This window comes from Mauremys reevesii, unplaced genomic scaffold, assembly GCF_016161935.1.
Source record: "Mauremys reevesii isolate NIE-2019 unplaced genomic scaffold, ASM1616193v1 Contig1, whole genome shotgun sequence".
Lineage (NCBI taxonomy): Eukaryota > Metazoa > Chordata > Testudines > Geoemydidae > Mauremys > Mauremys reevesii.
The window spans coordinates 430099-450455 of record NW_024100715.1 but is presented as its reverse complement, the minus strand read 5'-3'; the positions used below and the strand labels follow the sequence as shown (position 1 = coordinate 450455).

Genomic DNA, 20357 nt, shown 5'->3' with positions numbered 1-20357 from the left:
CAGGATTTTCTCATTTCCTATAAAAACACAAACTTGCCGCGAGTGGCAGGGATCGGGGGAGCCAAGGGCTCGCTAGTGTTGAAATTCTTGCAGGACGGGGGGCGGGGTCGGCGCTGGCGCCAGGCGAGGGAGCCCAGCCCAGGGGTCGCTGGTGGCAGCGCTGGGATCTCCCTCGGTTAGGGCCCACGGGGGGGGGAAATCAGGGCTCCTTGGTGGTGGATCCCAGGACTGTTGGTGGTAGCCGTGGGATCCTTCCATCGGCGCCAACAAAGGCCAGGGCTCATTGGTGGCAGTCGTGGGATGCTTCCCACAGCTGGGGGGGTGAGGTGGGATCCTTCCCCCACAGCAGGGCAGGACGGGGGTGAACCCTGCTACGCCCCCCACCGCTCCAGTCCGCTCTTCCAATGGTTCTCCCGCCCCCGTCCTGCCCCCCCCCCCGAAGTCTGGCAGGGCTGCGGTCCCCAGGGCGGGGGCAGGGCCTGGGCCGCCATCTCCATCCTCCTCGTCGGCTCTCGGGGTCGCGTGGAAATGAAACGGGGTGTGTGGGGGGGGTTAAAACCACCAAAAGGACGACGACGACGCGGGACGAGGAGTGTCGAGGACGCCCCTTATCGGGTCTGCTCGACTGCGGGAGGGAGAGGAGAGGGAGGTTAATGGCTGCGCCCCCAGGGAGCCTCCCACGCCCTGTCCTGCTCCCCCCTCGGTCTTCGCACCCTCCCTGGGCTCCCCCCCCGGTCCCCCGCCCGCACTCACTGTAGGAGGAGATGTCGATCTCGTCGGGCAGCTCGCTGATGTTCACCTCGAAGCGATCCTGCACGTCGTTCAGGATCTTGGCGTCGTTCTCGTCCGACACGAAGGTGATGGCCAGGCCCTTGGTGCCGAACCGCCCGGCGCGCGCCACCTGTGGGGATGGGGGGGGGGGTCAGAGCTCTGCGCTGCCGGGGGCCCATCGCGCCACCCAGCCCCCATGCCCCTCCCAGAGCCGGGAGAGAACCCAGGAGTCCTGGCTCCCAGCCCCCCACTCTAACCACTACACCCCACTCCCCTCCCAGAGCCGGGAGAGAACCCAGGAGTCCTGGCTCCCAGCCCCCGCTGCTCTAACCCACCAGCCCCCACTCCCCTCCCAGAGCCAGGGAGAACCCAGGAGTCCTGGCTCCCAGCCCCCATGCCCCTCCCAGAGCCGGGAGAGAACCCAGGAGTCCTGGCTCCCAGCCCCCCCAGAGCTGGGGAGAGAACCCAGGTGTCCTGGCTCCCAGCCCCCCCAGAGCTGGGGAGAGAACCCAGGAGTCCTGGCTCCCAGCCCCCCCTGCTCTAACCACCAGCCCCCACTCCCCTCCCAGAGCCTGGAGAGAACCCAGGAGTCCTGGCTCCCAGCCCCCCGTCCCCCCAGAGCCGGGGGAGAACCCAGCCCCGCCGCAGGATGGGACCCAGGCGTCCGGCTCACCCGGTGCAGGTAGGTGTCGGAGTCCTCGGGCATGTCGTAGTTGAAGGCGATGTTGACCCGCTCGATGTCCATCCCCCGCCCGAAGAGGTTGGTGGCCACCAGGATCCGGCGCTGGAAATCCTTGAACTGCTGGTAGCGGGACAGCCTGGGGGGGGGCAGGGGGGTGTCTGGGGTCACTGCCTGCCCCCAAAGAGCCCCCCCGGCGGCCCTGCCCCCTACTGGCAAAGCACTCCCACATTCCTGCTTTCCATGTCACCGTGACCTTGCACGTGAAGCAGCCGCAGCCGGTATCGGGGGCCGGGAACGTGCTGTCCGGCTGGCACGGGCAGCGCCGACGCCAGCTCCCCGGGACACGCCAAGGGAGGAGGTACCCAGCGCCCGGCTGGGGGTCAGAGTCACAACCCACAACCTGCTTCGGCTGCAGGCACGGAGCGGAGTCGCACCTTTCCCTGTGCCCGTGTGTGCACCAATCTGCTCAGGTCTGCACAGTCGGGCGACCCAATGACTAACCGTGCACCCCTCGCATGGAGCATGCCGGGGGGGGTCGGCTGGTGAGCGGCTCTGGGCGTATTCACGCACCCCCCTGGGTGGGGGGCTCCACTCGCGTTGTGCCGAGGGGGGGGGGGGGTGCCGGTCACTAGCCAGGCCCCGGCTGGGGGGTTTGGGGGATCCCGGCCCCCCCTCACCTCTCCTCCTGGGGCATGCCCCGGTGGATGGCGATGGCCGGGGGGGTGCCGGTCACTAGCCAGGCCCCAGCTGGGGGGTTTGGGGGATCCCGGCCCCCCCTCACCTCTCCTCCTGGGGCATGCCCCGGTGGATGGCGATGGCTGGGGGGGGCGTGCCGGTCACTAGCCAGGCTCCGGCTGGGGGGTTTGGGGGATCCCGGCCCCCCCTCACCTCTCCTCCTGGGGCATGCCCCGGTGGATGGCGATGGCCGGGGGGGTGCCGGTCACTAGCCAGGCCCCGGCTGGGGGGTTTGGGGGATCCCGGCCCCCCCTCACCTCTCCTCCTGGGGCATGCCCCGGTGGATGGCCATGGCCAGGGTGCTGGTCACTAGCCAGGCCCCGGCTGGGGGGTTTGGGGGATCCCGGCCCACCCTCACCTCTCCTCCTGGGGCATGCCCCGGTGGATGGCCATGGCCAGGGTGCTGGTCACTAGCCAGGCCCCGGCTGGGGGGTTTGGGGGATCCCGGCCCCCCCTCACCTCTCCTCCTGGGGCATGCCCCGGTGGATGGCGATGGCCGGGAAGTTCTGCTCCACCAGCAGCTGGGCCAGGGCGATGCAGCGCTGCACCGACTTGACGAAGATCACCACCTGCGGGGGGAGGGAGGGAGGCGGTGAGAGGGACAGCAGCGCCCGGACGCCTGGGTCCCCCGGCCGGACGCCTGGGTCCGCGGGCGCTACCTGGTTGAACTCCAGCACGTCGAGCAGGTCGAAGAGCTTGCGGTTCTTCTCGTTGTCCTTCAGCTTGACGTAGTATTGCTGCAGGCCGTGCAGCGTCAGCTTCGTCTCGTCGTCCACGAAGATCTCCATGGGCTGGGGGGGCAGAGCAGGGTGAACCCCCCGCCCGCGCTGGGGGAGAGACCCCCACCCCAGCATGCCCCCCGGGGAACACCCAGCCATCCGCCCCGCCCCCACACCCGACCCCCCGGGGCCGTGAGCCGTGGGGCCCGTCGGGTCCTGCCCGGACGCCTGGGTCCCAGCCCAACCCCCCAGGGCTGTGAGCGCCCGTCGGGTCCTGCCCGGACGCCTGGGTCCCAGCCCAACCCCCCGGGGCCGTGAGCCTCGGGGCCCTTCGGGTCCTGCCCGGACGCCTGGGTCCCAGCCCAACCCCCCGGGGCTGTGAGCTGTGGGGCCCGTCGGGTCCTGCCCGGACGCCTGGGTCCCAGCCCAACCTCCCAGGGCTGTGAGCCGTGGGGCCCGTCGGGTCCTGCCCGGACGCCTGGGTCCCAGCCCAACCCCCCAGGGCTGTGAGCTGTGGGGCCCGTCGGGTCCTGCCCGGACGCCTGGGTCCCAGCCCGACCCCCCGGGGCTGTGAGCCTCGGGGCCCTTCGGGTCCTGCCCGGACGCCTGGGTCCCATCCTCTCATTGCCCAGGGCTGAGCGCTCTCGGAAGCCCCATTCACCCTAGGTTGCTGCGCCCAGGTCGGGGTGCACCACCCCCACAGGCAGTGCGTGGGGGGTCCATGGGGAAAGCACCCCGTTACTCTCCACAACCCCCCCAGCCAGTGCCACAGGCCTGATCGCCCCCTGCGGGGGATCGTGGGGAGCAGCCCCCCAAGACATAATCCCCCCCCAGCCAGCCCACAGGGAGGGCGAGGTCAGACGCCAACCTGCCAGGGCCCAGAGCATGCTGGGAAATGGAAGGCCAGGAAGGGGCTCGATTCCCCAGCATGCACTGGGCTTCCAGCCATGAGGCAAGCGTTCGAGGCTTCTCCCCTTGACACAGCTCCCAGCATGCACCGGGAAATTTTCCCAGCATGCACCTGTCTTCCAGGGCAAAATGCCCTCCCCTTGGCGTAGCTCCCAGCATGCCCCGGGTGAAGCCCCCCCCGGGCCGTCTAGGGGAGGGGGGGGTTCCGATTAACCCCTTGCCTCCCGCACCCCACTGGCCCCCCATCTCGCTCTTGATGGAGACGGGAAAAGATTTGCCGTGAGCCCCAACCCCCCCGAGTCCGGTTCCGAAAAAGGATAAGCCGGATCCTGGCGCCGCCGAGTCTCCGCGAGCCGCCGCCGGGGCCGTCTCCGCTCTCCACGCTGCTCTTCGCCACAGGGGGGCGCCGCCGGTCTCCAGAGCGCCGGGGGGGACTGGGCTGGGCCGGGGGGGGGGGTCTCTGGCTTTGTGCGTGGTAGGCGGAGCACTCACTTGCCTGGGTGTATGGGGCCAGCCGATCCGGAGGCCGCGGTGCCGGGCAGGAAGGGGGGGCGGGGAGGGGCGCCTGCGTTCGCGCTGGGTGCCGAGGCTAGCGCAACCCGAGTGATCTTCCGGAAGCTCTGGGGGCCTGTGCTAGGGGCCGGGCCGGGCGCCGCGGGGCGCCGGGGGGGCTAAGAAGGTAGAAGGGGGTAATTACGTCTTGCATGAATTTGCGGCAGACGGGGCGGATTTCCTTGCTCAGGGTGGCGCTAAACATCATGACCTGCTTTTCGTGCGGGGTCATGCGGAAGATCTCCTGGACGTCCCGGCGCATATCTGGGGGGAGCAGGGGGCGGGGTCAGCAACGGGGTGCTGGGACACCCCCCCACCCCTGGGAAACCTGCCCCTCAGCCCCCAGCCGGGCAGGGTCAGCAACGGGGAGCTGGGACACCCCCACCCTCCAAAACGGCCCCTCAGCCCCGGGATGGGTGGGGTCAGCAACGGGGTGCTGGGACACCCCCCACCCCCCAAAACTGCCCCTCAGCCCCCGGATGGGCGGGGGACACCCCCCACCCCCCAAAACTGCCCCTCAGCCCCAGGATGGGCGGGGTCAGCAACGGGGTGCTGGGACACCCCCCACCCCCCAAAACTGCCCCTCACCCCCCAGATGGGCAGGGGACACCCCCCACCCCCCAAAACCTGCCCCTCAGCCCCCAGGATAACCTGCCCCTTCTACTCTATAGGGCCCCCATGTCCCTGTCGTGCCCCCCCCACTCCCTGAGCCCCAGGGGCACGTCCCTGCCCCCCCGGCAGCCCCCCCCCGCTCACCGAGCTGCTCCAGCATCTTGTCGCACTCGTCCAGGATGAAGTGCTTGATGTGTTTGAGGTTGAGGCTCTTGTTGCGCGCCAGGGCCAGGATCCGGCCCGGCGTCCCCACCACGCTGGGGGGGCAGGTCTTCTCCCGCACCACCTCGTCCGTCTCGAGGGACAGGCCCCCGAAGAACACCGCCACCTGGGGGGGGGGCAGGGTGAGACCCCGCTGGCTGCCTCCCCCACGCGCCCCGGCCTGGCTCCCAGCCCCGAACCCCCCGCTGGCTGCCCCCCGCACCTCCCGAAAAACACCGCCACCTGGCTCAGGGGTGAGACCCGGCTGGCTGCCTCCCCCCCCGCGCCCCGGCCTGGCTCCCAGCCCTGAGCCCCCTGCTGGCTGCCCCGCAAGTCCCCCAGCCTGGCTCCCTGCCCCCCAGCGCCCCACCCCTCACCTTGACGCTGGGCATGTACTTGGAGAAGCGCTCGTACTCCTTGCTGATCTGGAACGCTAGCTCCCGCGTGTGGCACATCACCAGCACCGACACCTGGGGGACAGGGGCGTTAGTGCAGGGCCCCCCGGCCAGCCCAGGCAACTTCCAACCGGCCCTTCCACCCCCACCCCCCCGCAATGGTCTCTCCCAACTCCCCCCTCCCCCATCAGTCACCAATTGGTCTCTCCCCAGTTGCCCCACCCCAGCCAGTCACCAACTGTCCCGCCCCAAAATGGGCTCTCCCAACCCGCCCAGGCCCTTCCAGGGGGTCCCGCCCCCCAACCTCCCAAATGGGCTCTCCCAACCCGCCCAGGCCCTTCCAGGGCGTCCCACCCCCCAACCTCCCAAATGGGCTCTCCCACCCCCCAGCCCCTTCCCAGGGGGTCCCACCCCCCCAACCTCCCAAATGGGCTCTCCCACCCCCCCAGCCCCTTCCCAGGGGTCCCCCCTCAACCTCCCAAATGGGCTCTCCCCTGCCAGCCCTTCCCAGGGTCCCACCCCAAATGGGCTCCCTGCCAGCCCCGCTCCGACCCGCCCCTGCCAGCCCCGCTCCGACCCCAGCTCCCTCCCAGCCCCCAGCTCCCAAATGGGCCCCGATCCCTGCCAGCCCTCTGACCGCTGGGCCCCGCCTCCTGCCAGCCCCGCTCCGACCACGGGCCCCGCCCTGCCAGGGGTCCCACCCTCCAACCTCCCAAATGGGCTCTCCCGATCCCCTGCCAGGGTCCCCGCTCCAACCTCCCAAATGGGCTCCGATCCCCTGCCAGCCCCGCTCCGACCGCAAATGGGCCCGCCCCTGCCAGCCTCGCTCCTCCCAAATGGGCTCTCCCCTGCCAGCCCCGCTCCGACCGCAATGGGCCTCCCCAGCCTCCCAGCCCTCGCTCCGACCGCAAATGGGCCCCGCCTCCTGCCAGCCCCGCCCACCGCGGGCCCGCTCCCCTGCCAGCCCCGCTCCGACCGCCGGCCGCGCCTCTGCCAGCCCCCGCTCTGACCGCCGGGCCCCGCTCCCCTGCCAGCCCCTGCTCTGACCCGCTGGGCCCCGCCCTGCCAGCCCCCGCTCCGACCCGCTGGGCCCCGCTCCCTGCCAGCCCCGCTCCGACCACCGGGCCCCGCCCTGCCAGCCCCCCTGCTCCGACCACCGGGCCCCGCTCCCCTGCCAGCCCCCCCGCTCCGACCGCCGGGCCCCGCCTGCCAGCCCCCGCTCCGACCGCGGGCCCCGCTCCCCTGCCAGCCCCTGCTCTGACCCGCTGGGCCCGCTCCCTGCCAGCCCCCGCTCCGACCGCCGGGCCCCGCCTCTGCCAGCCCCTGCTCTGACCCGCTGGGCCCGCTCCCCTGCCAGCCCCCCGCTCCGACCGCCGGGCCCGCTCCCCTGCCAGCCCCCCGCTCCGACCGCCGGGCCCCGCCTCCCGGCTTTGACCTCCAGCCCCACTCCCGGCCCTCCGCTCCTCCTCCCAGCCCCCGCTTTGACCACGGGGCCCCGCTCCCTCCCAGCCCCCGCTCTGACCACCGGGCCCCACTCCTCCTGGAGCTGGGAGAGAACCCAGGAGTCTTGGCTCCATTCCCCCCAGCCAGCCGCCCCTCCCAGCCCTGGCCACCAGGCCCCACTCTCCTCCCAGCCCCCCCACTCTGACCACTAGCCCCCACTCCCCTCCCGGAGCTGGGCGTGAACCCAGGAGTCCTGGCTCCCAGCCTCCCGCGCTGACCACCGGGCCCCGCTCCCGCCCCGCCCCCGTGCTCTGACCCACCAGCCCCCCCTCCCCCCAGAGCCGGGAGAGACCCCAGGCATCCTGGCCCCCCGCCCCGGGTGGGACCCAGGCGTCCGGCTGACCTTCCGAGGGGTGCTCGAAGCCGCAGTCGACGATGGCCCGGAGGAGTTCGGGTTTCAGCAGAAAGTCCCGGAAGCCGGAGCTGTGGATGGAGACGTAGGAGCCCTTGACGTCCTTCTTGGGGGGCACGTCCACCCCGTCGCCGGCCGCCTGGTTCTCCACCTCGTCATCCTCGTAATCCAGCAGCTCGTTATCCACGTCGTTCTCCGCCATGGCGGCGCCGGAGGGGCCTGCTGAGACTGGGGGGGCAGCGGGGTCAGGCGGCTCCGAGCCAGCCGCCCCCCGCCCCGAGCCAGCCGCCCCTCACCCCCCGCTCTGAGCCAGCCGCCCCATTCCCTGCTCCGAGCCATCCGCCCCATTCCCGCTCCGAGCCAGCCGCCCCCCATTCCCTGCTCTGAGCCAGCCGCCCCCCGCACCGAGCCAGCCGCCCCATTCCTGCTCAGAGCCAGCCCCTGCCCAGCCCCCCAGTCCCCGCTCCGAGCCAGCCGCCCCTCGCCCCCCGCACCGAGCCAGCCGCCCCTCGCCCCCCGCTCCGAGCCAGCCGCCCCCCATTCCCTGCTCTGAGCCAGCCGCCCGAGCCAGCCGCCCCATTCCCTGCTCTGAGCCAGCCGCCTGAGCCAGCCGCCCATTCCTGCTCTGAGCCAGCCGCCTCACCCCTGCACCGAGCCAGCCGCCCCATTCCCGCTCTGAGCCAGCCGCCTCATTCCCTGCTCTGAGCCAGCCGCTCGCCCCTCGTACCGAGCCAGCCGCCCCATTCCCGCTCCGAGCCAGCCCCTGCCCAGCCCCCATTCCCGCTCCGAGCCAGCCACTCCCCATTCCCGCTCCGAGCCAGCCGCCTCGCCCCCCGTACCGAGCCAGCCGCCCCCCATTCCCCGCTCTGAGCCAGCCGCCCCGCCCCATTCCCGCTCCGAGCCAGCCGCCCCATTCCCTGCTCTGAGCCAGCCGCCCCCCGTACCGAGCCAGCCGCCCCCCATTCCCCGCTCTGAGCCAGCCGCCTCGCCCCGCTCCGAGCCAGCGCCCCCATTCCCGCTCCGAGCCAGCGCCTCGCCCCAGCCAGCCGCCCCATTCCCGCTCCGAGCCAGCCGCCCCATTCCTGCTCCGAGCCAGCCGCCTCGCCCCGAGCCAGCCGCCCCATTCCCGCTCTCCGAGCCAGCCGCCTCGCCCCTGTACCAAGCCAGCCGCCCCATTCCCGCTCCGAGCCAGCCGCCCCATTCCCTGCTCTGAGCCAGCCGCCCCTCGCCCCCTGTACCGAGCCAGCCGCCCCATTCCCGCTCTGAGCAAGCCGCCCCATTCCCTGCTCTGAGCCAGCCGCCCCTCGCCCCCTGTACCGAGCCAGTCGCTCCCCATTCCCCGCTCCGTGCCCGCCGCCCCATTCCCTGCTCTGAGCCAGCCGCCCCTCGCCCCGTACCGAGCCAGCCGCCCCATTCCCGCTCGAGCCAGCCCCTGCCCAGCCCCATTCCCGCTCCGAGCCAGCCGCCCCCATTCCTGCTCTGAGCCAGCCGCCCCATTCCCGCTCCGAGCCAGCCGCCCCATTCTCTGCTCTGAGCCAGCCGCCTCGCCCCTGTACCGAGCCAGCCGCCCCGCCCATTCCCTGCTTTGAGCCAGCCGCCCCATTCCCGCTCCGAGCCAGCCGCCCCTCGCCCTCCGTACCGAGCCAGCCACCCCCATTCCCGCTCCGAGCCAGCCGCCCCTCGCCCCATACCGAGCCAGCCACCCCATTCCCGCTCCGAGCCAGCCGCCCCGCCCCATTCCCCACTCCGAGCCAGCCGCCTCCCATTCCCTGCTCCGAGCCAGCCGCCTCGCCCCCATTCCTGCTCCGAGCCAGCCGCCCTTGCCCCCGTCCTGAGCCAGCCGCCCCATTCCCGCTCGGAGCCAGCCGCCCCTCGCCCCCCATTCCCTGCTCCGAGCCAGCCGCCCCATTCCTGCTCCGAGCCAGCCGCCCCATTCCCCGTACCGAGGCAGCCGCCCCCCGCCCCCCATTCCCCGCTTCGAGCCAGCCGCCCCTCGCACCCCATACCGAGCCAGCTGACCCCCGCTCCGAGCCAGCCCCTGCCCAGTCCCCCATTCCCTGCTCCGAGCCAGCCGCCCCTCGCACCCCATTCCCTGCTCCGAGCCAGCCCCTGCCCAGCCCCCATTCCCTGCTCGAGCCAGCCGCCTCGCACCCCATTCCCTGCTCCGAGCCAGCCCCTGCCCAGCCCCCATTCCCTGCTCCGAGCCAGCTGCCCCCACACCCCATTCCCCGCCAGCCGCCCCGTACCTCATACTCCACCCCCAGAGCCAGCCAGTCCCTGCCCTGAGACCGGCACCCCCAGTACCCCATTCCCTGCCACCCATACCCCATTCCCAGCTCCGAGCCAGCCGCCCCCGCCCCACTCTCCCCGCAGAGCCAGCCAGTCCCAGAATCCAGTTAGGGGAATCCTTTATCCAGCTCCTAACTTCTCCATGTCCCCCTCAATAGCCCCCCCAGTATGGGGTCCAAGTTGGGTCACTCGCAAATCCCCACTGGCGCTGAGACCCCAAATCCCCTTCGTCCAGCAGCCTTGGCCCTGCAGATGTGGGGAGCACACAAGATACCCCCCAACTCCTAACCCCAGAGGAGCCGTGCAATGGGGGGGCACTCAACTCCCAGCCACCCCATGACTGTAACTCGGGGGGCGTCACTGCCCCCCCATCCACTTGAGCCCACTGTGCCCTGGGGAGCCGCACGTGTACCCCATGTGCGCACCCTGCCCCGGTATGAGCAGGCTACAGAGAAGTGTTTTGGGGTGTCCTCCTCCCGCCCCTCTCCCAGCACCTGGGGGGCTGTTTTCACACACCCCGTTCCCCCCAATGTACAGCTCTGTAGAATCCAGCCCCCACTATAATGAGGTGCAGTCGCCCCCCCAGATCCCACCCACTCGTGGGTGCCAGCATTCACCTCCCATGGGCACGGGGCAGGCGGGAGCCGACCCCCCCAGCAGATAATGGGGTGCAGCCAGGCCCCAGAAGCCCCACGTTGAGGGGAGGTCCCTGGGGTGCAGCCATCGCCCCCAAACCCCAGCGCTGTCCAGCAAACTGGACCCCACTCGCCCCCTAGCTACAGCCTGCGATGCTGGGCCCCCCCCACAGTGAAAGCCAGGACTCCTGGGTTCTTTCCCCAGCTGAGGGGGGATTAGAACTTGGGGGTGCGGTCCCGTCCCCCCGACACACAGCAGGTGTGTCAGACACTGGGGTGTCTGTGTCCCCAAATCCCTCCCCATGCGCAGTACAAAGCAAACAACGGCCGGGGCAGGGGCACCCCCCAACTCCACCCCCCCCATGCCAAGGACCGGGGGGAGCTGCCTCAGCTGCCCGGGGGCCAGGAAATACAGAGGGGCCCCCGGCCTCCCTTGGCAGCCGTGAGGAAACGGGGCTGCCCGCACCCCCCCCCGCGATACCCGCTTCCCAGGCTGCCAGGGGGCAGCCCCCCATTCTCCACACGCAGCTTGCAATGGGGGGGGGGGGCTGCTTCCACGCCCCCCCCATGCACCTGCCCAGCCTTCAGGCACCGCCCCAATTCACTGCACCCCAACCCCTTTCCCCTGCACTGCCCCCACGCCCCCTCCCTTATACACCCTCCCCCCCTCCCCGCGGCCTGCCACAGGCTCCCCCTGGAGCCCGGGGGGGGGGGCGTCTTAAGCGCCATATTTTTTATTTGTTTATTTCGCGGGCCCCCCAATACCCCGCGGGGGGGCGGCGGGGGCGTCCCCGCTCCCCACCCGGCCGGGCCCCCGGCGGCGCAGGGGCAGGACGGGGCCGATGTTCGCGGATGACGGAGCGGGGCGGGGGGAGACGGGAGCAGGGCCGGCGCCATCTTGGATTCCTGGCCATACAGGCGCACAATGGGGAATCCGGCCATCCCCCCCCGGGGCCCCTTCCAGGCCGCTTATCGGGGTCGCGCGCGGGAAATGGCCCCCGAGACCGGGCCCATCGGAGGGAGAATCGCCCGGAGAAGGGGTATCGGCCCCGCCGGGGGGCGGATGGCCCAAGATGGCGGCGATGCGCGACCGATTCCCGCCGAGGCTCTTACCTCCTGCGGGGGGAGGGGCGCCCAAGTCTCCTCCGAGCGGCGGCCGCGGCCAGAAGTGAGCGGCGCCTTCACTTCCGGGATGCGGGGGGCGGAGCGCGCTGCGGCCAGGACCCCGCGCCAGCGCCGGATGGGGCTGCCCTACGCGGCGCCTGATTGGAAAAAAACGCACGCACACCCCCACACAAATGGGGCCATTTGCAGCATTTTTTAATCCCGACTAGGACGGACCCGAGCGCACCGGATTCACGGCTGCTTCGCGGGTTCATGTTTTTGATCAGGCGACTGAGGGGGGCACCTCTCCCCGCAGCAGGACGGGGCGGGGGATTGTTTTCCCCACGGGGTCCTTCAGGCATTGGTGGCCATGAGGGGAGGGGCTGGGAGTAGTTTGGTTCAGGCTTCACTTTGCCTCTGAGGCCTTGTCCTGGGCTGACGTCACTGGGTGCCAGGGGCAGCCCTCCATGATGCCACGCTCCCCTCTGGCCACCCCCGTGTGATGCCACATCCCCTCTGGCCACCCCGTGTGATGCCACATCCCCTCTGGTTACACCCCTGTGATGCCACATCCCCTCTGGCCACCCCCGTGTGATGCCACATCCCCTCTGGTTACACCCCTGTGATGCCACGCTCCCCTCGGGTTACACCCCCATGATGCCACGCTCCCCTCTGGCCACCCCGTGTGATGCCACATCCCTTCTGACCACACTCCTGTGATGGCACGTCCCCTCTGGTTACACCCTGTGATGCCACATCCCCTCTGGCCACCCCCGTGTGATGCCACGGCCCCTCTGGTTACACCCCTGTGATGCCACACTCCCCTCTGGCCACCCCGTGTGATGCCACGTCCCAGCCCCTCTGGCCACCCCGTGTGATGCCACATCCCTTCTGACCACACCCCTGTGATGCCACGCTCCCCTCTGGTTACACCCCTGTGATGCCACGCTCCCCTCTGGCCACCCCCGTGTGATGCCACGTCCCCTCTGGTTACACCCCTGTGATGCCACGCTCCCCTCTGGTTACACCCCTGTGATGCCACATCCCCTCTGGTTACACCCCTGTGATGCCACATCCCCTCTGGCCATCCCGTGTGATGCCACACTCCCCTCTGGCCACCCCGTGTGATGCCACATCCCCTCTGGCCATGCCCTGTGATGCCAGGTTCCCTGTAGTTAGGGGGACCATAGTCCCCTTTTCCAGCTCTCACTCAGCCATCCCGACTTTTTCGCCCAAACTGGGCATGGGTCCCCGACTTGCACGAGCAGCACTGCCTTCAGAGCTGTCCCCCCCAGGCAGCCACAAGGCAGAGTGGAGACGTCAGGCTGGCATAGTATTACCACCCCGGCGTCTGCGCTGCCTCAGAGTCCGAGCCTTCCTTACCGCCCGGCTCGACACAGAAGGCTGCGAGGAACTGGAGCGGGAGGCCGTCGAAGCGTTGCCTTCATTTTCCTATCAGCTCCGCACAAGGCCAGCAAGGAGACGGTAGGAGCCCCCGTCAGTGACGGGCACCTGGCTACATGGCTTGTGAGCGTCGGCCCGCGGGTCGGTGGCTGTGATCTGATTCGCGATCGCTGATGTTGCTGGTTAGCCGAGCTGCAGGCTGAAAGCAGCGTGTTCGGGTCTCGTCCCAGCTCCAGCGTTTGCCTAGCCTGGGAGGGGGGGTTAATTGCACATTCTGTGGGAGCCGAAAGTCCCCTGAGCCCGCTGGACTGGCCGAGCATCGTGTTCTGATGCTCGGCTGAGCCAGTGTTCACCGCGCTGCCCTGACGTCTGCGCTGCAGCGGGCGCTGTCTTCAGAGCTAGGCCCCCCAGCAAGCAGCTACCCTCCAGCATCACCTGGGGTTGCAGCCCTGTGTTGCTTTGGTTCTGTTGTGTCCCTAGAAGAAGCAGTAGTTCGCCTGTGGTCATTTCTGGCTGGAAAAATGTCACCGAAACACCTGTGTCATTTTAACAAAGACCTCCACAAGCCGGGAAAGTTTTTTAAAAAGGCCCTTCGGCACTGGCTGACGGCCAAGGGGTATGCGAGACGTGCGGAGCACGTTTCTCCATTGCTCACGGCGGCCGAAATCCACCTCCAGAGCAGGAAACACAGAGACGCTGATAAACGTGTTCATCTCCAAGCGTTTCAGGATTTTTTCTGAGGCAAGAAACAGAAGTGGAACAAATGTTTGGCAGCGAGGGGGTTCGCTTACCCCTCAGTCCGGCACGGACAGTTTCTGTTCCGCTGACTGTACATCGCAAATAATTACGAAACGGCCAGCCTGAGGATTCATCTGCTCGCGCAAAATCCAAGGCAGCGTTTGCAGCGGCCTCGCCCCTTTCTCCACTGCAGAAGTGCGGCGCGAGTCGGCCAGGTGTTCCTTCGTTACGCTGGGTGTGGATGCGTCAAATAAACAGGGCCAAAAAACGTTCCCTGTTCTGGTCCCGCATTTTCACCTGCTGAGAATTTGAGAATTTCTGCAGGTGACACCAATACTAACTTTGGGGTGCCAGGCATTGTGGGAAAAACAATTGGTGGCGAAAGCTCCAGGCTAACTTAGGAAGAGATCTTCAGTATCGGGTGTGGTGCATGACTGCCTCAAACTGCAGCCGACTGTCGTCCTTTGGACACGGGCTGCAAGCGGATTTTCTTTCTCAAGATAAACGCCCGACGCTGCTACAAAACCTCTTTGATGATCCTGCCACTCAGCTGTGGCTTCTCTTTGCCAGCCAACACACTGCCACGTTCCGAAACGTAACGGAGAAACGGCTGGTCGGCGACAGACGTTGCGCTGCAAACACGTTCCCTGCCTGTTAACTTCTCGGCGAGGCTCGGGGAAAGCTTTGGCCCGAGGGAAGTGGAGCGACTACTGCGCGCTCTTGGTGAACGCGGGCAAAGGAGTTCGGTGACGTAGTCGGCAAGCTTTGCACCACCTGCCAGGCCTACTTGGAGTGAGGCAGCCTCGCCGGACGCCTCGCCGGAATCCCCACCGTGAATACGTTGGATGAGAATCGTCTCTTTGGTTCACATTCCACTGTCTCCGGCTGCCTTTCCGACTGGAACCAGCAGAGAACGCCCGGCCCGCGACGCAGATCGAGCCAAGGCTGTGGAATTTGTGCTGGGTCTGCCTGGGACCACGGCGCCCGTCGAACGTGTCTTTCCAATGAGGAGTGAGGTGCGGTCTCCTGAGAAATCCCATCGGAAGGTCTCCACCGTGCGGGCTGTCTCCTGCGTCGAGTCAGCTTTGCTCCGGACTGTCCGGCGTTCTAGGACAATGGCTGAAAGACAAGGAAACCCGCCGAAAAATAGATCGTCCGAGAAATGCAACTGGTGCCAAGCCCCTTCCCGCCCTGAGGAACGGCAGGAGGAGGAACAAGGCCCGGAGCGGCTGGCTTTGAAGTATAATATATGAAACCGGGAAAGAGGTGACCGTATCTATACAGTGTATGAACCCGCCGTAGCTGCTTCTCCCCTGAGCACTGACCCTGCCTTGCCTGGCTCCCACTTCCAGCTAGGGAACCGTGGTCTCTCTGGTCACCCTTCGCTGTGCCTCTGGGCCCTTCTCCTGGGTTCAAGGCACCAGGTGGCCACGTGCCTGTGATGCCACGTCTCCCTCTGGCCACAACCCAGCACCACATCCCTCGGTGGCTCCTTCCTGGAGCCGGGGAGAGAACCCAGGAGTCCTGGCTCCCAGCCCTCCCCTGCTCTAACCACTAGACCCCACTCCCCTCCCAGAGCCGGGGAGAGAACCCAGGAGTCCTGGCCCCCAGCCCTCCCCTGCTCTAACCCACCAGCCCCCACTCCCCTCCCAGAGCCGGGAGAGAACCCAGGAGTCCTGGCTCCCAGCCCCCCCTGCTCTAACCCACCAGACCCCACTCCCCTCCCAGAGCCGGGGAGAGAACCCAGGAGTCCTGGCTCCCAGCCCTCCCCTGCTCTAACCACTAGACCCCACTCCCCTCCCAGAGCTGGGAGAGAACCCAGGAGTCCTGGCCCCCAGCCCTCTCCTGCTCTAACCCACCAGCCCCCACTCCCCTCCCGGAGCTGGGGAGAGAACCCAGGAGTCCTGGCTCCCAGCCCCCCTGCTCTAACCACCAGCCCCCTCTCCCCTCCCAGAGCTGGGGAGAGAACCCAGGAGTCCTGGCCCCGTTTCAGTCCCCAGACTAGTGCATTAACCGTGTGATCTGTCAGCCCAGCCCTGCGCCGCCTCGGGCCGCCACGTCCCACTTCCCCTCCGCTTAGTCTTAGCAACGGGCTCCAGGCCTGGGCTTTGGGGCCTGCCATCGCTGCAGGCCGGATTCCTGCATCCCAAGGCCAGACGGGACCCCTGGGCCCAGCGAGTCCGAGCTCCCGGCTAACGCAGGCCAGAGCCCCAGCTGAGCCCCCGCGGATCCCTCCGAACAGGGCCGGCTTTAGGCCAATTCCACCAATTCCCCTGAATTGGGCCCCGCACCTAAGAGGGCCCCGCGCCCAGTGGCAGAGCCGCGGGGTGGGGGAGGAGGGAGGGAAGTGGCTGAGAATCCCTTCCCTGGCTAGAGGCTCCTTTTTAATTTTTTACTCACCCGGCGGCGCTCCAGGTCTTCGGCGGCACTTCGGCAGCGGGTCCTTCGCTCGCTCCGGGTCTTCGGCAGCACTTCGGCAGCAGGTCCTTTGGTGCTGCTGAAGACCCCGGAGTGAGTGAAGAACCTGCCGCCAAAGACTAGGAGCGCCACCCGGTGAGTACAAGCCCCACGTGTTTTTTTTAAGTCATCCCTGCCGGGGCCCCGTCAAAACTGTTCGAATCGGGCCCCGCACTTCCTAAAGCCGGCCCTGCCTCCGAAAGCCGGTCTGGCCAGAGCCCCCGCGGATCCCTCCCAAAGCCGGCCCGGCAGGACACGACGCTGGCCAGAGCCCCGGGTGAGCCACCATGGATCCCTCCGAAAGCCGGCCCGGCGGGACGTGACGTGACGCTGGCCAGGGCGAGAGCCTCCCCAGGCCCAGGGAAATCGTCCCGGCACAAGCTGATGCCTTGTTCCCAGGCTGGCTCTGCCCAGCTCCGGCTCCCGGCCAGGCTGGGGTTCAATCCCCTGCCGGCCTGAGCCCCACGGGGGGGTGTTTGGTTCCCTTGGTCAGGGACACGCCCCCCCCCTCGCCGGCCGTGCTCAGCTCCTGGACCGAGCTCCTGGGGGGGCTCGCGCGGAGGCCGGTTTTCTACCCTTCCATCGTCCCGGGGGCTCCTCCCCGAGTGCCCCACGTCCCCCTCGAATCACAGGCACCGGGACGGAGCCAGGCTCCAGCCGGGGGAAAATCCCCCCCCGGCCGCATCCCAGGACGGCGTTCGCCCCTCGCCCAGCGCCGCCCCGGCTGACTGACGGGGTCGGCGGCCCTGCGGCCCCAGCCTGGCCCTACGCCCACCACACGCTGCTCCTGGACAGAGACGCTCCCCTGGCGCTGGAGCCACACCCCGACTGTTGGCTCCGGCGCAGCCACCCTGTGCCCCACCGGCCCCTCGGGATCCGGGCCCTGCCCCTTCGCTGGTTCCGCTCGCCGGCGTCGTGTCCTCGGCCCGTTTTATCCATTGCGGTTTTGTGTTTTCTCCCAAGTCGTTGAGAAAAACATGAATTCGCGGAGGGCCAAGAACGGATCCTTGCGGGACCCGCTGGACCCCCCCGGCTGCGGGGGGGGGGAGCGTCCCCGTTTGCAGGGACATTTTGAGCTGGTATCTATTAGCTGCTCCTTGTAGTGTCCCCCCAGATTCCTGGGGTTCTCTCAGAGACGGTGGTGGAGAAAGGCCCCGGTTGAGTCGAGGAGCTGGGAGCAGAGGCCTGGCCCGGAGCCCCCCAAAGCCTGCCCAGTGCAAGGGGGCGTCGTACAGACAGTCGTGCAAACACGATCGGTCCTGGTGAAATCCCGGGGCTGGGGTTTGAGCCGGGGGCTGCAGAATCAGGGGTTTCAATTCCCACAGCGGTGGGACGGGGCTTTGCTCGCACTGCCCCAGCCGGCAGCTGGTGGGCACGGAGCACAACCCGGGTGCCAGGTCGGGCCCCGGCACGGGGCAAAGCGGCTGCAAACACCCTGCCTGGGAAGGACACAACCCGGGGCTGCACCCCTGGACCCGGTGCTCCCCCTATAACCAGCCCCTGCGCCCCACCCCAGAGCCAGCCGCAGCTCAGCGCCGGGCGAGGGCTCCCCCTATAACCAGCCCCCGCGCCCCACCCCAGAGCCAGCCGTATAACCAGCCCCCGCGCCCCACCCCAGAGCCAGCCGCAGCTCAGCGCCGGGTGAGGGGTTCCCATATAACCAGCCCCCCACGCCCCACCCCAGAGCCAGCCGCAGCTCAGCGCCGGGCGAGGGCTCCCCCTATAACCAGCCCCCGCGCCCCACCCCAGAGCCAGCCGCAGCTCAGCGCCGGGCGAGGGCTCCCCCTATAACCAGCCCCCGCGCCCCACCCCAGAGCCAGTTGCTCTAATGCTATAGACCCCATGTCCCTCCCGGAGCTGGGATAGAACCCAGGTGTCCTGCCCCGCCCTCACCCCCCGCTGTGAAATAACGAGGCTCTCGCCACTGCTCACTGTTTATTCACCACGTTTCACAGACACAGTCAGTGCACAAGCCGTGCGGGGTTGGGGTACAGGGCACAGCTGGTGGGAGGGGGCGGTTTGGAGGTTCAGGGGGCAATCGGCCCACTAGGGATCAGGGCAGACCCACAAGAGCTCACGGGGGGCACGGGGCTGGGAACAGGAGGTGGAGATGGGGGGCAGGGGGCAGCCCCTAGGTGGCCAGACGATAGTTGGGGAGCAGCTGGGGGCAGGGGGTGGAGCTTGGGATGGGAGGCGGAGCCAGGAGCCAGGGGCGGAGCCGGGACAGCCCTTGGCGGCCAGGCGGTAGTTGGCGTGCAGCTGGGGGCAGGGGGGGGAGCTGGGAGGCAGAGGGTCGAGCCGGGGAGCAGGGGGTGGGGCTGAGGCAGCCCTAGGCGCCCGGGCGGTAGTTGGGGGGCAGGGGGGGGAGCCTGGGCGGGCGGCGGAGCCAGGGGCTGGGGGCGGGGCCGGGGCCGCCCGAGGCGCGCGGGCCGGAGTTGGGGGGCAGCTGGGGGTGCGGGGCGGAGCTGGGAGCCAGGGGGTGGAGCCGGCAGGCCGGGGGCGGGGCCGGGGGGCGGGGCCGGGGAGCAGGGGGCGGGGCCAGGGCCACCCAGGCGCCGGGCGGTAGTTGGGGGCAGCTGGGGTGCGGGCGGAGCTGGGAGCCAGGGGTGGAGCCGGCAGGCAGGGGCGGGCCGGGGAGCAGGGGCGGGCCAGGGACACCCTAGGCGCCCGGGCGGTAGTTGGGGGGCAGCTGGGGGTGTGGGGCGCACACCAGGCCCAGCAGCTGGCGCAGGACCCGCTCCTTGCCCTGGGCCTGGCCCCCCTGCATGGCCTGGACCTGCCGGCGCGTCTGCGACTCCACCTCCGCGCACACGTGGCCCCGGGAGCCCAGCGCCTGCGGGAGACGGGAGTGAGACGGGGGGGCAATATCCCCTGCCCCCCTCCAGCCCCCCAACCTCCCCCACTGCCCCCGGGAGCCCAGGGCCTGCGGGAGATGGGGGTGAGATGGGGGGGCCCAATATCCCCTGCCCCCCTCCAGCCCCCCAATATCCCCTGTCCCCCCTCCAGCCCCCCAACCTCCCCCACTGCCCCCGGGAGCCCAGCGCCTGCGGGAGAGGGGGGTGAGCCGGGGGGCCACTAGCCCCGGCCCCCCGCCAGCCCCCCAACCGCCCCCACTGCCCCTGGGAGCCCAGTGCCTGTGGGAGACGGGAGTGAGTCCGGGGCAGGGCCCCCAATATCCCCTGCCCTCCAACCACCCCACTGCCTCCCCCAACCTCCCGTCCCATGGCTCCGATCCCCCCAACCCCAGCCCTGATCCTGCCCCCCAACAGCCAACCCCTCCACCCACCCCACTTCTCCACACACCCCCTCACCGCCTGGTGCTTCTGCTGGAAATCCCGCTCCCGCTCCCGCCGGTACCCCTCGATCTCCGCCTGCGCCTCCTCCTTCGCCTGCCTCAGCCGCCGGGCCTTCCCTGGGGGGACAGAGAACCCAGGAGTCCGGGCCGCCGCCCCCCGCCCCCCCCGGAGCCGGGAGAGAACCCAGGAGTCTGGGCTCTCCACCCCCACGTCCTCCCTGAGCCGGGAGAGAACCCAGGAGTCCGGGCTCTCCACCCCCACCCCACCAAGTACTGAGGGACCCTTCCCCGATGGCCCCAAGCCCCTGGAGGATTCTGGGGGGGAAACCTGTCCATGGGGTCTCTCCCCCCCCCGTGTCTGCGCCCCCCCAGCTGTGACCCCTGTGCCAGGACCTCCCCCTCCCAAACCCTGCCCCAGACCCCAACCCCTCATCGCCCCCCAATCCCTCCTCCCCATCACCCCATCCCGTCCCCTCCCCTGCACCCACCGCCCCATCCCTCCCCCCGCAGCCTCCATCCCTCCCCCTACAGCCCAATCCCCCCCACCCCTCCCCTCCCCCCACAGCCCAATCCCCTCCCCTCCCCCTCCAGACTCCATCACCCCATCCCATCCCCTCCCCCTGCACCCACTGCCCCATCCTCCCCGCAGCCTCCATCCCTCCCCTACAGCCCAATCCTCCCCTCCCCACACAGCCTCCATCCCTCCCCACAGCCCAATCCCCTCCTCCCCTCCAGACTCCATCACCCCATCCTGTCCTCCCCTGCACCCCACAGCCCCATCCTCCCCTACAGCCTCCATCCCTCCCCTACAGCCCAATCGCCCCCACCCTCCCCTCCCCAGAGCCTCCATCCCTCCCCGCAGCCCCATCCCCTCCCCGGCCCCTCTCACGTTTTCGGGCTTCCGCCACCTTCTCGGCCGCCCGCTTCTCCGCCTGCAGCAGCTGCTGGATTCCCTGCGACTGGCTCGCCATGGCCGGCCCTGCGCTGGGGCGGGGTCCTAGCGC

The 20357-nt window shown here is 69.4% G+C and overlaps 2 protein-coding genes across 2 annotated transcripts; both read right to left on the bottom strand.

The window, feature by feature from the left end:
* DDX39B (DExD-box helicase 39B) lies at positions 1–11625 on the bottom strand. The gene is made up of 10 exons (XM_039517059.1): positions 11469–11625; positions 7406–7659; positions 5559–5699; positions 5125–5308; positions 4514–4632; positions 2848–2979; positions 2648–2757; positions 1445–1589; positions 754–901; positions 1–625 (listed from the first exon to the last, which is right to left on the bottom strand). Exons 2-10 carry the CDS (start codon positions 7631–7633, stop codon positions 609–611), a joined length of 1224 nt encoding a protein of 407 aa, XP_039372993.1. The 5' UTR covers positions 7634–7659; positions 11469–11625; the 3' UTR covers positions 1–608.
* A 7091-nt stretch (positions 11626–18716) lies between these two features.
* ATP6V1G2 (ATPase H+ transporting V1 subunit G2) lies at positions 18717–20354 on the bottom strand. Its single transcript, XM_039517240.1, has 3 exons — positions 20243–20354; positions 19370–19470; positions 18717–18891 (listed from the first exon to the last, which is right to left on the bottom strand). Exons 1-3 carry the CDS (start codon positions 20322–20324, stop codon positions 18718–18720), a joined length of 357 nt encoding a protein of 118 aa, XP_039373174.1. The 5' UTR covers positions 20325–20354; the 3' UTR covers position 18717.
* Positions 20355–20357: the final 3 nt, after the last annotated feature.

What these genes read in the sequence shown, in the direction of transcription:
- DDX39B (XM_039517059.1), bottom strand. Translation starts at nt 7,633, where the DNA reads ATGGCGGAGAACGACGTGGATAACGAGCTGCTGGATTACGAGGATGAC. An exon ending in AGTACATGCCCAGCGTCAAG is followed by an intron (nt 5,309 to 5,558) that starts GTGAGGGGTGGG and finishes CCCCCCCCCCAG; the next exon opens with GTGGCGGTGTTCTTCGGGGG. An exon ending in GCCGCAAATTCATGCAAGAC is followed by an intron (nt 2,980 to 4,513) that starts GTAATTACCCCC and finishes CTGCCCCCCCAG; the next exon opens with CCCATGGAGATCTTCGTGGA.
- ATP6V1G2 (XM_039517240.1), bottom strand. Translation starts at nt 20,324, where the DNA reads ATGGCGAGCCAGTCGCAGGGAATCCAGCAGCTGCTGCAGGCGGAGAAG. An exon ending in GGTGGCGGAAGCCCGAAAAC is followed by an intron (nt 19,471 to 20,242) that starts GTGAGAGGGGCC and finishes CTGTCCCCCCAG; the next exon opens with GGAAGGCCCGGCGGCTGAGG. An exon ending in TCCAGCAGAAGCACCAGGCG is followed by an intron (nt 18,892 to 19,369) that starts GTGAGGGGGTGT and finishes CGTCTCCCGCAG; the next exon opens with GCGCTGGGCTCCCGGGGCCA.